This window comes from Etheostoma spectabile, unplaced genomic scaffold (assembly GCF_008692095.1).
Source record: "Etheostoma spectabile isolate EspeVRDwgs_2016 unplaced genomic scaffold, UIUC_Espe_1.0 scaffold00004876, whole genome shotgun sequence".
NCBI classification, from domain to species: Eukaryota; Metazoa; Chordata; class Actinopteri; order Perciformes; family Percidae; genus Etheostoma; species Etheostoma spectabile.
The window spans coordinates 62,824-78,656 of NW_022603205.1; the positions used below are offsets into that span (position 1 = coordinate 62,824).

The 15,833-nt window shown below is 43.9% G+C and overlaps 1 protein-coding gene across 1 annotated transcript in view; it reads left to right on the forward strand.

Annotated features, from left to right (window-relative positions):
• Positions 1-303: 303 nt before the first annotated feature.
• Positions 304-15,833, forward strand: part of LOC116677326 (multiple epidermal growth factor-like domains protein 10) — a 44,162-nt gene continuing 28,632 nt past the window's right edge. Inside the window, 5 exon segments of the mRNA XM_032507887.1 lie at positions 304-419; positions 628-662; positions 665-728; positions 3,073-3,173; positions 6,045-6,137. Of these exon segments, the coding sequence (XP_032363778.1) occupies positions 304-419; positions 628-662; positions 665-728; positions 3,073-3,173; positions 6,045-6,137 (409 nt within the window).

Genomic DNA, 15,833 nt, shown 5'->3' on the forward strand with positions numbered 1-15,833 from the left:
CTGATAATCCTGCCCTGGCGCACACACACACACACACACACACCACACCACAAACACACACTACATCTCCACTGCTAGGATTTTGTTTTTAAAATTATATCTTTTGCTACTGCAGTGTTTTCAAGCCCCTAACACGGAAACTTCTGGAATCCCTCCAAACCCGTGAGATACGGACGTATGGCCTGGCTGTCCGCATTAGCTGATGCAAAATGCGTCCAACAGCGTGTGTTTAGAACGCAGCAGGAAGCGGCAGCTACACGCCGTTTGAAGATGATGTAGCACTACTTGGCCTTTTTGCATTACATGGTACCTGCTCGGCTCGGCTCGCCTCGGCCCGGCTCGGCTCAACTCGGCCTGGGTCGACTTGACTCGGCTCGGCTCCCCCGCGGTGCCCCGTCCTCTTTTTCCATTGCAGACTAGTACTAGACTAGACGCCTCATGCGTGAGGTGAGCCTTGGCTGGTCGTCAAAGCAGGAAACTGCTGTGATCTAATGCAACACACACGCGTACCCACCTACCGACACACACACACAACACACACACCACATACATAAACACACACACACACACACACACACACACACACACACACACCACACTGATATCTGTCTCTTCCTGTGCTTGCAGTTATTTGGTGACAGTGCAGGAGTCCTACGCTCATCCCTTGATCAGATTTATTACACCAGCTGCACCGACATCCTCAACTGGTTCAAGTGCACCAGACACAGGTAAGACAGTGTGTGTTGTGTGTGTGTTGTGTGTGTGTGTGTTGTGGTGTGTGTGGAGAGAGCGGTCCTTAATTACAGGACCACTCTATTGTTTTTGCATGCTACTGCCTATGTACTGTACAGTATACAGTGTATTTAACTTCATCTGCCAACCATTTTCCAAATCCCCAACCATAGTGCAGGGCTGTAGTACTCGTCGTCCGAGTCTGGACTCTAGACTTTATTCTATTGTGTCGGACTCGTCTTGGACTCATTTGAATCTGGACTAGACTTGTCTCTGACTTGGCCATTGGACTCTGTAAATTCTCTTGGTCTCTACCGAGTCCAGCACTATACACTTTGTTCTAAAGTAACTTCCTCCTTCAAAACCAAATATAAAATAAATAATATAGCCTAATTTCAACCTACAGTGTTGTTACTTTTTGATCATTACAGTAATGATCAAAAAGTAACAAAAGGATCATCTTGAAATGTCTCTCACATCACATAACTATGAAACATAAGTAAGTGGATTCTTTTTTTTTGTCTGTCCTGGTCTGGACTTGGTCTCGACTAGTCCTGGTCTTAGACTTTGTTTTGGACTAGACCAAGGTGGACTTGACTACAGCCCTGCCACACCTCGCTCGGCCCTGCTCCCAGACTCAAACAATCCTCAAAGAGATCTTGTTGTCTTTTATTCTTGTCAAACATATGTTAATGTGGCATGGCAATGCTGTATAAAAAAATCTATATGCGTCAGCAACAACATGACCACACAATCAGAAGAGTCAAAATGAAAGCAGACTGTTTTTTGTAAACTTAGACATTGCGTTCCTTACTTAATGATATTTGATGAAAATATGAAATGTTCCTGCAGCGCTTTCCAATGTTGCTGTTAACTCTGTGGTGTTGTAGTTCTTTCTCCCGCTAATCCAATATAATTTGCTGTATTGCAACTACAACTGAGACCAGCATGCTGCAGCTGATCTACACACCAGTCCTATAAGGCCAGTGTCTCCAGACTTTGACATGTGACTTTGTTTTTTTGAAGTAGGTCTTCAATCCATTCATTAAAAGGTCTTTTAGGTTCTAAATTTGACTTGGAAGAAACCTGAAGAAACCACCCTGTATACAGCAGGGCCACAAGCTTATTCTGTTTGATTTTCAAGGTCTAGACCACTCTATAATTTACAGATAGAGCAGATCTAGACCACTCTATAATTTACAGATAGAGCAGATCTAGACCACTCTATAATTTAAAGATAGAGTAGGTCTAGACCTCTCTATAATTTACAGATAGAGCATGTCTAGACCACTCTATAATTTACAGATAGAGCAGATCTAGACCACTCTATAATTTACAGATAGAGTAGGTCTAGACCACATTCTATAATTTACAGATAGAGCAGGTCTAGACCACTCTATAATTTACAGATAGAGCAGGTCTACCCCACTCTATAATTTACAGATAGAGCAGGTCTAGACCACTCTATAATTTACAGATAGAGCAGATCTAGACCACTCTATAATTTACAGATAGAGCAGGTCTAGACCACTCTATAATCTACAGATAGAGCCGGTCTAGACCACTCTATAATTTACAGATAGAGCAGGTCTAGACCGCTCTATAATGTACAGATAGAGCAGGTCTAGACCACTCTATAATCTACAGATAGAGTATTTTATAATATAATATCTATAATTTACAAGGACCCAACAATTGTAGTAATTCCTCCAAGAGCAAGCAAGAAAAATTGCTATTTAACTTCCTGTCTCCATCCTCCTAACATTTATTAATAGCTAGATATGTTTGTCTTTAATGCATTTACTTCTGTTTTGCATTGAACACAGACTGGTTCTGGCCTCAGGGTCTTCATCAGGACTGAGTTTAATGATCACTTGCTCAATGTATAGACTCTCCACGCCACATTTGATATCACATGATAAAGTGATAAAGTGAGCACGGAGTCATCACCAGGATGACCGAGAGGTGTAGGCGTGTAGGCGTTGGACTTAAGGGCTGCAGCCCTCGTGGTCAGAGTTCAGTTATTGGCTGGCTGTGTCTCCACAAGGTCAAAATAGTCCTTGACAAATCATCCATGATGTCATTTTTTTGTGGACTGCATTTTTTAAGCCTTTTGTTTTTGAACATTGGTGTTGCCATCTTATTTTTGTGTGTCTGTGTGTGTGTGTGTGTATGTGCATGTGTGCGTGTGTGCTGGCCATAGCACTTTAAGTAGTCGTTAAAACTAGAATAGCGCAATAGAAAAGCAGTCCATTTAGACAATAACAACATCTTTCTAGTGGCATTTCCTTCACTGAGTGTCCGATCCTGTATGTGACCTCACTTCCTGTCTGTGTGCAGGGTGAGCTATCGGACAGCCTATCGCAGAGGAGAGAAGACCATGTACCGGAGAAAGTCCCAGTGCTGCCCAGGCTTCTACGAGAATGGAGAGATCTGTTCTGGTGAGTATCACGCGCACACACACACACACACACACACACACACACACACACACACACACACTTGATGGCTTTGAGCCAGCTGGATATATAACTGTAAACCAGTATTATATGTATTATGTTCTGCATAGATGGCTGGGCGCCGTCATTAAGGTTTTTTAAAACCAACATTATGAAAAAATTTCTGTTTGTTATCATGGCAAACACAAGGTGCGCTTGTGTACCAATATATTTGGTGTAGAAGCATTAGGGTCAGGGCTGACCTGGCTCTCTGTTCTTCATGACCGTGACAATGCCATCTGGGTTGATAAGGTAAAAGGGAGCATCAGAACACTGGGGGGGGTAACTTGAGCTTGGTAAAGGACTCTTAGATCAGGAAGATCAGAGAGCCCAGGAATCTGGGTTTTAATAGGTAAAAAGGTAAGGTACAGGGCACAGGGTGAGCTCAGCACTCAAGAAACTGGGAACCAATGGCTGTGGCAAATCAGAAAAACAGAAGCTTTGTCTTCTACATGTGCTTCCCCCCCCCCCCCCTAAACAGGTGTGAAGCCACAGTGGCAAAAACAACAACTGTTGTCCAGCAGCGACAGTGAGAGAACTCATTCTGTTAACAGGCAGGCTGCTGTTCCGATGCTGGGAGTAGCCATAATATCTGTGTGCTGTGGTGGAGACCACAGTTCGATTCATGCAGAAGCCGTGATAATGCACCCCGGGACATCAGAGGGGGAATTTATTCTGGAGTGAAAAGGCTCTCTTCTATAAACTATCACATGTTGCTCCTCAACAAAACACTGCAGGAAAGAGGATTCGTCAGTTCCTCCAGGCAACATGGCATTACTAGATGGGATTAAGATAGGAAAGAAATTCAGATTGCTTATAGGCTCAATTTAGTACATGTTTTTGGATAGAGTCAGTGTGCTTGCTATAATTTAGAAATAGAAAAAAAAATACTTTGAAGCCTCAATGAAAATGTGATGGTTTTGGGAGAGATTTAGCAACACAAAGCTACAAATGTCTGCAGATGACAGAGAGAGCTTCTTCTTCTTCCTATTCCTCGTTAGGGTTAAAAAAACAAGAAATGTCAAACTTGTCAATCAGGAGCAACTTCTTTAGCATTAACAATTATTTATTTGCATGTACACAATAAAAATGATAAACGGCCTGTTGTTTGACCTTATCAAATTCCCTCCGTGAAGTCATAATATTTTAAAGGGGGCTGAGAAACTGTGAATGTGTAGGCAGATGTTGGATAGAATGCAGCATTTAGCAGCTCGAGACAGATATTTCCCTTAGGAGCTGGTGGAGACCAAAACAGAACTTAATGAACAGTGAATATTGAATATTCATCATGTGGATCCAAACACATCTTAAAGCGTTTTTTGCAAGGGTTGATTCTGGGTCCAGTCCTTTATTGCTTATACATAAATGATATTACTTTTGCGATAAAACCAACCGTTGCTGCAGAGCAGCTATTATTATGTTTCAAGGCAATTATTGTTGATATGCATCCAAATGCATTTTATTACAATGAAACACTAACTCAAATCTATAGACTCAAAGTCTTATTGCCCGTGGATAACAGTTATCTGTTTAGTGTTTGATGTTTGTCTTGATGTTATCACTTAGCCAATGGTAGCAGTGAAAATGATGTATGCCCTGGATGAGTCATGTCTCTTATGATTGCTTGTGCAATCTTTTCTATATTAAGTGTAGTATATCACATCCAAGTCTGAATGTAAAATCAGTGCCTTATGGCGTTTTCTGAGTGTAGTGGCTCAGAACAATTCTGCTACAACATGGACCTCATTTGAAATGAGTGTGTCCTTGCATCAGAAGCAGAACTTTGGATGCATGTGGACATGAAAGCTGGTTAAAAAATCTTTGAAAAAAGTCTTTGAGAACAATCGTTTTTTTCCCTGTGAAAAACGTTCACAGCCGAGAGCTGATTATTTAATAACTGATCACCTTGAGCGACATCCTGTAAAAAAAAACTGATCCAATCTTATTTTGGCTTGAGTCAAGGGAAGTCTGCTTGTTTCACAAGAGAGTCTGGTTAGAGTGGCCACTACTAATGTACTAATACAAGTCTTAATTCTACAGCAGGGGGAATGAGAGGGGGAACATCAGAGCAGGGGGAATGAGAGGGGGAACACCAGAGCAGGGGGAATGAGAGGGGGAAACACCAGAGCAGGGGGAATGAGAGGGGGAAACACCAGAGCAGGGGGAATGAGAGGGGGAAACACCAGAGCAGGGGGAATGAGAGGGGGGAAACACCAGAGCAGGGGGAATGAGAGGGGGGAAACACCAGAGCAGGGGGAATGAGAGGGGGAAACGCCAGAGCAGGGGGAATGAGAGGGGGGAACGCCAGAGCAGGGGGAATGAGAGGGGGGAAACACCAGAGCAGGGGAATGAGAGGGGAACGCCAGAGCAGGGGGAATGAGAGGGGGAAACACCAGAGCAGGGGGAATGAGAGGGGGAAACGCCAGAGCAGGGGGTATGAGAGGGGGAAAAACCCCTAACCCAGAGACATCAGGAACTCCTTCAGACCCGTGTTGGTTATGAATCTGCGGGTTATGTTTCAGTCTCAACGGCCAATCGGAGACATTTGGCAACCCCAACACTGATGCTGCCTCCTGTTTCTGTCCAGTAAACCAGGATGTTGATGCGACATGAGGTCTGAGCGTGATAGTTTAAACAGAACTAAAACACTTGTGTGCACGGAGATCACCTTTGGCTCAAAGCTCAAAGCTTAAAAACCAAAACACAGCGATGAAGATGTAGCCTTTTATTTCTTCAGCCCTTTGTGCCTAATTGTAATGCCGATCTGTTTGTGAGGGTCCTGATCCCTGTCTTCCTGTCTCCTCCATGTCTCAGCTCATTGTGCAGAGAGCTGTGTCCACGGCCGCTGCATGGCCCCCAACACCTGCCAGTGTGAGCCGGGCTGGGGGGGCTCCAACTGCTCCAGTGGTAAGTCCTCCAGCTGTTGCTGTCTGTGAGCACTCCTTTCTTTGCGAGTGGGACTCTGGTTTTCCTGTGAAAGCACTCTGAACTCACGAGAAAAACAGACGCTGGTGTCGTCTTACCGCGCTCTGCTTCTCCGGGAGTCTCAGGGTCTGAGGGCTCCGCCTGTTCTCTGGTTGTAACAAATGTTTAATCATTATCCAGAAGTACAAAATGATAATATAATATATGTTATTATATACTATGTGTAATTAACAAGTCTGTGTTGCCAGATTGGTCTGTTTTCCGCCCAGAGATTTGGGCGGTTTTGCGTATGATTGGCTTGAAAATGTAATCTTTATCTGGCAACAGTGCATGTAGTACTAATCCTACATTTCCCATGAACACCATGGTGTGATGTGTCATACAGGCGTTGGCTACTGGAACAGAGAAGATGAACGGAATGCCGTAATGTAAATTAAAAGTTAGTAAGGAAACAACAAACATGTGGCGAGTGGAGAATCTGATTGGCTGGTAGCTTTAAAGACCTACTAGCCATGTTGGCTGCTGATCATAAAGTTCATTTAAAGCCTTGATACTGTACACAAAAAAAATCTAAACACATCTGTAATTTAACTTTGAGTTATGGTTCAACATTTTGGAAAATGTTGTTTTGGTAGAAAATGTTGGTAGATTGCAGAATGCAGTACATTTTTGGAATTCTTCTTCCACCACTGTGTGTCAATAAAATGACATGGCATATATATTATATTCTTCATATGGGGCTGTGTCAGATTCAGAAAGCTCTTGGCAGAAAATCATCTTAGACTTGGCTTAACATTCAGTGCAAAAAAAAAACTAGGACAGTAAACATACAATAACTTATACAAATAATTTACACTGAATACAAATTATAATGTAAATGTGCAGAGTGGCATAGTGTGGGTGTGTGGGTCATTACGTTTTTAGGAGTATTTGTTTAGATGCCCTGGGGTCCAAATATGCTGTTGTTGGTCAGTCCATTTTGGTTTGGAGGTATTTTTTTCTACTTACCTTGCTCTGAAGCTGGATTCTCATGATAGCACAAGATCCCGCGAGAATCACATAGCACACGGAAGTCCATCTACTCAGGCTTTGTGTAGTCTCTACCGTCCTCTGTCTCTGTGCTGGCGTTCTAACCTCTGGTGGATTTCCGGGGACTATGGTTACCTGGTCTTCAGATCTCATCGACAAGGAAATAATCATTAGTTGCTGCCCTACCCCTGAACATTAGTCCCAGTGATAACCACCTGATCACCATTTAACCACAGTTTCTTCTTTTGGATTGTTTGTGCTTCCTTCCCTGTGGTCTGGCTAAGCTCAACAGGCCCTCACTTGAAGCTGATATTATTTTTCAATTGAAATAGTTTGCACAGTAGCTACATTATAGTTCTGCTTTTCACTTAGAGCTCCACGATACACACACACACACACACACACAGTCTCTGTAGCTTCATCCATCAGCTGCCATTTTTCAGTTTGGGCCAGCTGCGAGTAGCTCCCCCATTTCCGTTGCAGCATTGGGTCATGGGTTTACAGTACATGTGTTTTTCAAACATGGGTAGATGAAGGATCTTATCTTAAGGCCTGGCTCATCTCCTCTGAGCTCATGTCACTCTATAGCTCAGTGATGGTTACCAGCTCAGTTGGTCTGTCCAGTGTGTGTGTGTGTAGTGCCATTTTGCACATGTCCTGTCCAAAATATCCCCTGGGGACAAAAAGCAGACCTTTTCATGTGGTACCCAGAAACTTTGCTCTTGCCAAGTAGTTTTTATGGGAGAAAGAAAGTAGTTCCTACATGACCCGTCACCCGGTCTGTGGCTAATCTCGAGTAACCGGGTCATGATTTTTGGAAAGAGACGTTGCTGTTGATGTTTTGGCGCTTTGAGCACCACACACTGAGTGCCATCTAGTTTCATTATATAAAAGAAAAGGCAGACATCTCCAACACTGGCCAACTCACACCAAAACTACCTAGACTCATAAAGACTACAGGTGAGAGGAAAGAGATGTAGTTTTAATATTGGGGGTGAATGGTCAGCTAGGCATGGATAGTACTCAACCTGTGTTGTATAATGTTTTTTTCAGAAAATACTCCCTGATGATGTCATAGTGATGTCATGATGTTTATCTTTACTTTGGCGTCACAATTTCACATTTATAACAGAAAGGGTTGTAGGGTTGTAGGTAGGGTTGTGGGGGCGGGGCTTTAAATATTAATAGCTGATTACAGACGTTGTAGGCTAAAACACACAAGAAGCCTAGGTGTCTTTTACTATAGTCTAGCTAGCTGTCTGGATTTACCCTGCAGAGATCTGAGGACCAGGTAACCATCGTCCTCAGATTGGACAGATAGTCTAGCTAGCTGTCTGGATTTACCCTGCAGAGATCTGAGGACCAGGTAACCATAGTCCTCAGATTGGACAGATAGTCTAGCTAGCTGTCTGGATTTACCCTGCAGAGATCTGAGGACCAGGTAACCATCGTCCTCAGATTGGACAGATAGTCTAGCTAGCTGTCTGGATTTACCCTGCAGAGATCTGAGGACCAGGTAACCATAGTCCTCAGATTGGACAGATAGTCTAGCTAGCTGTCTGGATTTACCCTGCAGAGACCTGAGGACCAGGTAACCATAGTCCTCAGATTGGACGGATAGTCTAGCTAGCTGTCTGGATTTACCCTGCAGAGATCTGAGGACCAGGTAACCATAGTCCTCAGATTGGACAGATAGTCTAGCTAGCTGTCTGGATTTACCCTGCAGAGATCTGAGGACCAGGTAACCATCGTCCTCAGATTGGACAGATAGTCTAGCTAGCTGTCTGGATTTACCCTGCAGAGATCTGAGGACCAGGTAACCATAGTCCTCAGATTGGACAGATAGTCTAGCTAGCTGTCTGGATTTACCCTGCAGAGATCTGAGGACCAGGTAACCATCGTCCTCAGATTGGACAGATAGTCTAGCTAGCTGTCTGGATTTACCCTGCAGAGATCTGAGGACCAGGTAACCATAGTCCTCAGATTGGACAGATAGTCTAGCTAGCTGTCTGGATTTACCCTGCAGAGATCTGAGGACCAGGTAACCATAGTCCTCAGATTGGACAGATAGTCTAGCTAGCTGTCTGGATTTACCCTGCAGAGACCTGAGGACCAGGTAACCATAGTCCTCAGATTGGACGGATAGTCTAGCTAGCTGTCTGGATTTACCCTGCAGAGATCTGAGGACCAGGTAACCATCGTCCTCAGATTGGACAGATAGTCTAGCTAGCTGTCTGGATTTACCCTGCAGAGATCTGAGGACCAGGTAACCATAGTCCTCAGATTGGACAGATAGTCTAGCTAGCTGTCTGGATTTACCCTGCAGAGATCTGAGGACCAGGTAACCATCGTCCTCAGATTGGACAGATAGTCTAGCTAGCTGTCTGGATTTACCCTGCAGAGATCTGAGGACCAGGTAACCATAGTCCTCAGATTGGACAGATAGTCTAGCTAGCTGTCTGGATTTACCCTGCAGAGATCTGAGGACCAGGTAACCATAGTCCTCAGATTGGACAGATAGTCTAGCTAGCTGTCTGGATTTACCCTGCAGAGACCTGAGGACCAGGTAACCATAGTCCTCAGATTGGACGGATAGTCTAGCTAGCTGTCTGGATTTACCCTGCAGAGATCTGAGGACCAGGTAACCATAGTCCTCAGATTGGACAGATAGTCTAGCTAGCTGTCTGGATTTACCCTGCAGAGACCTGAGGACCAGGTAACCATAGTCCTCAGATTGGACAGATAGTCTAGCTAGCTGTCTGGATTTACCCTGCAGAGATCTGAGGACCAGGTAACCATAGTCCTCAGATTGGACAGATAGTCTAGCTAGCTGTCTGGATTTACCCTGCAGAGATCTGAGGACCAGGTAACCATAGTCCTCAGATTGGACAGATAGTCTAGCTAGCTGTCTGGATTTACCCTGCAGAGATCTGAGGACCAGGTAACCATAGTCCTCAGATTGGACAGATAGTCTAGCTAGCTGTCTGGATTTACCCTGCAGAGACCTGAGGACCAGGTAACCATAGTCCTCAGATTGGACAGATAGTCTAGCTAGCTGTCTGGATTTACCCGCAGAGATCTGAGGACCAGGTAACCATAGTCCTCAGATTGGACAGATAGTCTAGCTAGCTGTCTGGATTTACCCTGCAGAGATCTGAGGACCAGGTAACCATAGTCCTCAGATTGGACAGATAGTCTAGCTAGCTGTCTGGATTTACCCTACAGAGACCTGAGGACCAGGTAACCGTAGTCCTCAGATTGGACAGATAGTCTAGCTAGCTGTCTGGATTTACCCTGCAGAGATCTGAGGACCAGGTAACCATAGTCCTCAGATTGGACAGATAGTCTAGCTAGCTGTCTGGATTTACCCTGCAGAGACCTGAGGACCAGGTAACCATAGTCCTCAGATTGGACAGATAGTCTAGCTAGCTGTCTGGATTTACCCTGCAGAGATCTGAGGACCAGGTAACCACAGTCCTCAGATTGGACAGATAGTCTAGCTAGCTGTCTGGATTTACCCTGCAGAGACCTGAGGACCAGGTAACCATAGTCCTCAGATTGGACAGATAGTCTAGCTAGCTGTCTGGATTTACCCTGCAGAGATCTGAGGACCAGGTAACCATAGTCCTCAGAAATCCACCAGTGGTTAGAACGCCAACACAAAGACAGAGGACGGGGACAGACATCCGGTCTAAAAAGAGACAATTTCTGGCGACACTGCAACAATCCCGGAAATGCAACATCGTCGATATAGACCAGGGTAGCATGGGAGCTTGCAGACTGGGTCCACTCAGCGTGTGTGGGAGGGGATTTTGGTGTCTGCCTATGTGTCTCTATGTATACTGATAGGCAGAGGAGCCCACAGGGTGTGCCCCTGCTGTCCTCACTTTCAGCCTGTAATAAAGGAGCGTATTGTTGTGTCTGGGCCCCGGGACTCCCCTGGGCCCCACTAGGCCTGGCCTGATTGTCTGCTCTCTCTCTCTCTCTCTCTCTCTCTCTCTCTCTCTCTCTCTCTCTTTCATTCTCACTCACACACACACACACACACACACACACACACACACACACACACACACACACACTGTAAATTCAAACTTGATGTAAGTATGAATGAGTTGGAGATTTGATGCCTAATCACAAAAATGGGAAGTGTGGTTTGGGAACCATGAGGTCATGAGTGTGTGTGCATTTTGCTTTAGTTTGAATGTTTTTCATGTATTTCTTAAGCACTAAGCAAAGGTTGGAACTTATCATCCTATTGTACAATAATAAAAGTCAGCATAAATAAAATATTTAAATTAGTGGGTTGACGCGGAAAAGAAGGAAGAGTGAAAGGAAGGAAAAACATGGCGGTCAGATTACTGTAGTGAAGTAGACTGGTCTGAATACTCCAGTTAAGACATACAGTAGAGTCTTTATTCATATTCTTTGGTCATCATACCTTGGTTACTCAAGTTTAAAAATGTAGGTTTTCTGAAGCACCACACGTTTCCTGGGTTTAGTGTCTCTTCTTTCTGATCTTAATCCCTTCCTCCCCAGTGGCCGATGGTCTGTGTCTCTGGGACAATAACAGACTAATGCCAGGCTGAAGCACAGACAGACCACCTGGGCTGAGGGCTGTCAATGTGTGATAGACAATCTGCTCATTCTCCCACTCACTGATGTTTTCTTCCTGTTCTCATCAACCCTCCATACATATCGCAATGAAAAGAAAAACACTGTTATCCATATGCATTCCACGTACAGTATGTATTACTGTATGCACCACAGTGACTGCTGATGTACAGTATAAGGCCACGCTTTACCATGGCTTTCAAGTGGGGGAGTGGAGATCATGTCCCGGAAGACGTTAAGGAGAAAACACCAGACTTTCACCTGGAAACAGGTGTTCATGTCCTGGAGAAGTTAAGGGGAAAACACAAGACTTTCTCCAGGAACAGGTGTTCATGTCCTGGAGAAGTTAAGGGGAAAACACAAGACTTTCACCAGGAAACAGGTGTTCATGTCCTGGAGAAGTTAAGGAGAAAACACAAGACTTTCACCAGGAAACAGGTGTTCATGTCCTGGAGAAGTTAAGGAGAAAACACAAGACTTTCACCAGGAAACAGGTGTTCATGTCCTGGAGAAGTTAAGGAAAAAACACCAGACTTTCACCTGGAAACAGGTGTTCATGTCCTGGAGAAGTTAAGGAGAAAACACAAGACTTTCACCTGGAAACAGGTGTTCATGGCCTGGAGAAGTTAAGGAGAAAACACAAGACTTTCACCAGGAAACAGGTGTTCATGTCCTGGAGAAGTTAAGGAGAAAACACAAGACTTTCACCAGGAAACAGGTGTTCATGTCCTGGAGAAGTTAAGGAGAAAACACAAGACTTTCACCAGGAAACAGGTGTTCATGTCCTGGAGAAGTTAAGGAGAAAACACAAGACTTTCACCTGGAAACAGGTGTTCATGTCCTGGAGAAGTTAAGGAGAAAACACAAGACTTTCACCAGGAAACAGGTGTTCATGTCCTGGAGAAGTTAAGGAGAAAACACAAGACTTTCACCTGGAAACAGGTGTTCATGGCCTGGAGAAGTTAAGGAGAAAACACAAGACTTTCACCAGGAAACAGGTGTTCATGTCCTGGAGAAGTTAAGGAAAAAACACAAGACTTTCACCTGGAAACAGGTGTTCATGTCCTGGAGAAGTTAAGGAGAAAACACAAGACTTTCACCTGGAAACAGGTGTTCATGTCCTGGAGAAGTTAAGGAAAAAACACAAGACTTTCACCAGGAAACAGGTGTTCATGTCCTGGAGAAGTTAAGGAGTACTACTTCTGGGAACTGCTGTTTTGATTCAAACCACAATCTGTCTTTCAACATTAACTAGTCGTTCTGTCGGCTAAACTCAACTGTCATGTGAACGGTCGCCACGGGCCCGTAATTTCATAGGATATCACACAAATTGGTGTGCATAACTTTTCACGCTTTCACGAGAATGCGTTGGTGGGAGAGACCTGGGGGTGGAGGTTTCTTAGTCGGTCATGAGAGAACAGGCTCAATGGCACTGAACTTGTAAACATTCAATATTTTGGATGGATAAAATATTTTCTTGCTTTAGGAGAAAAGAATACATCTATACCAATACAGTACCTTAGCAGTGCTCTAATCTACATGGTTTTACTTGAAATGCTGGATCAGAGGGACACTGGTTTCTGGGTGTATCTGTAGATGTGTTCCTTTGAAACAGCAGCAGTTGTAGTTATTGGGTCGGCCACTCTGTTCTATCTTCGTCCCTTCAGTAACACGTCTTTAATTTCCTCAAGAGCCAGCGAAGACTCGCATGCATTGACTGTGTTTTACAGGTCAGCGGGCATCAACAATATGTCTGAGGATCAATTCGGGGGCCAAGAACAGGAAATGGGGGATGGCGTGTGTTCAGGGGGAGCAGGAATAATAGCAGGAGAACAGGAGAACACTACGTGGTAGGAAATGACCTGAGGCGCTGGAGCATGTGATGTAGTACACATGATGACAACACAAGACGACACGAGTACAGCTGTGAGAATATAGCACAACCAACATGTACACGTACTGTACATCTCACAGTGTCTCTGTCTAAGCTCCTCTTTTCTGTTTGTGACCTAATTTCAACGTTTTTTGTGATTTCATTCAACATTGGCACACATCTTCTCCAATATACCATGATTAATTCCTAGACAGTTTTCAGCATTCTGGTCTTCATCAAGCTGGTCTTATATAGATCCCCCGATAGCAGGCCCATTATTAGCAGTAAAAGGTTTTCTGATGTGTCAAAAATTTAAGTATAACCTTTAAAAAATTATTAGTCCGAAATGTCGGATTAGTGAAATGTCCGTGTGAACACTTTGCGAAATATATTGCTAAAATTCAGAAAAATGGTTGGTAAATTAGTTATAATATCCAAGAAGTATCATGCAAAAATTGGTAAAATCTCCAAAATATATGTACGTTAAAAATGCCCCAAAATTATAGGAAAATGTCATAAAAGTAGCTTATTAATATACTGTCGAAAACATTACTCGTGAAGAAGTGGGAAATGTCTGAAAAGGATATCCGTTAACTTTAAGTAATGTGTTTGAAAAATATTTGTAAAATGGCCTAAAATGTTTCCCAAGAAATATATTAATTTTTTCTCCAAACAAATAATGCATTTTTGAGAGACTATTCTAAAATGGGTGTCAATATGGCACGTTTATATACATGTTGTAATTGATTTAATTGAATTGGAATGAAGCTCACACTGATGTGCACCGTGGTGTGTGCAGGGCCGTACCATTCAACAACCATTCACCTGTGTGTGTAAATGGGAAACTGTGCCTTTAAACGAGCCTTCAGGACTTCCTGTATGTGTGATGTCACAACTGTACTGTAGAAAGTGCTGCTACAGTGCAGTTACAGTCATTCCCCGGCTGCAGAGACCTTTAAAGTGCAGAGTCTCTGCACTTTGAGAATTTGAAACCAATCACAGCGGACTGGGCTTTTTCACCAGGGGGGGTTAAAGGCTAACTACCTAAAAACCTGGTTGTTGTCAGGCACTTAGAATTTTTAGTCTTTAAGCGGCAAAACTTGTTTCAGCTTGGCCATGCAAAACCATGGGAAAATATGGTCCAGGTTAAAAAAAAAGACAGTATGAGAATTATAATGGTTTTAGCATGTATATGTAATATTAGAAACCCAAAATACAAGTATGAACCTGAAAATTAAAAATACCTTAGTGACACCCACAAGGACCTTTTGCCGTCGGGAACTAAAAACTAAACCAGGACCAACAGATTATTTGTTGTGTTGGTTCTTTGTTTGACACTGCCTAATGGGGAGATGAGTTTTATTGTATAATGACAATAAAACTGGGGAGGAGGACACACATTCTAACTCAGCATGGAAAACATGGGGGAATGCTACAGATGTCTCTTCTCACTGGGAATCCTCCGTATCAGTGTGAAAGGTGATTTCTCTTCCCATGAGTGCACCATGCCTGGTAGACTGGGTAATCACTAAAGAGATGGAAAAACATCCCCGTCCCTCCCCAGTGTGCACAGTCAGAGCTGAGCCAACTCTCAACAACTGGCAGCTCAAGTTACTGGCCCAAGACTTTTTCTCAACTTGACGGACTCTTTTTTTGTTTTTGTGTTTTACATTTTTATGACTTGTTGTGTCTGCATGGATACAAAAGTAGATGCATGTACATGTGTATCTAGTTTGGTTCCCTGCAGTAGATAAGGACAAATGAACTCTGGAAAACATGATGAGGTCTTACAGCGAGCCTTGTGACCAAACCCTGGCACGGTGCACTCTTTTTTTTTGTTCACTGCCATCTTGAATGGGCCGATGAAAGAGAACAGTCTGTTCTTCAGCAAGCAGATGAGGAGCCCCCGAGCTCCTGGAGTTTGGCCTTTCTTCAAACTAGGTCAGGTTTCACAAAGGTACCAGGATGGCAGATTTGAATGCAGGAGGGTTTTACATGTGCATCTTATTTCCTCTAATCTCCTCCTCCTCTTTGTCCCCCAACCCTCCCCCCGCCGTCCTCGCCCCTGTTTGTCACACAGGGCCAGACCGCCTGAGGAAAAGGAAGTTTTTATCAGGTCAGAGTGAAGCAGGCTAATGCAGGAGGAAGAAAAGGAGCCTGTT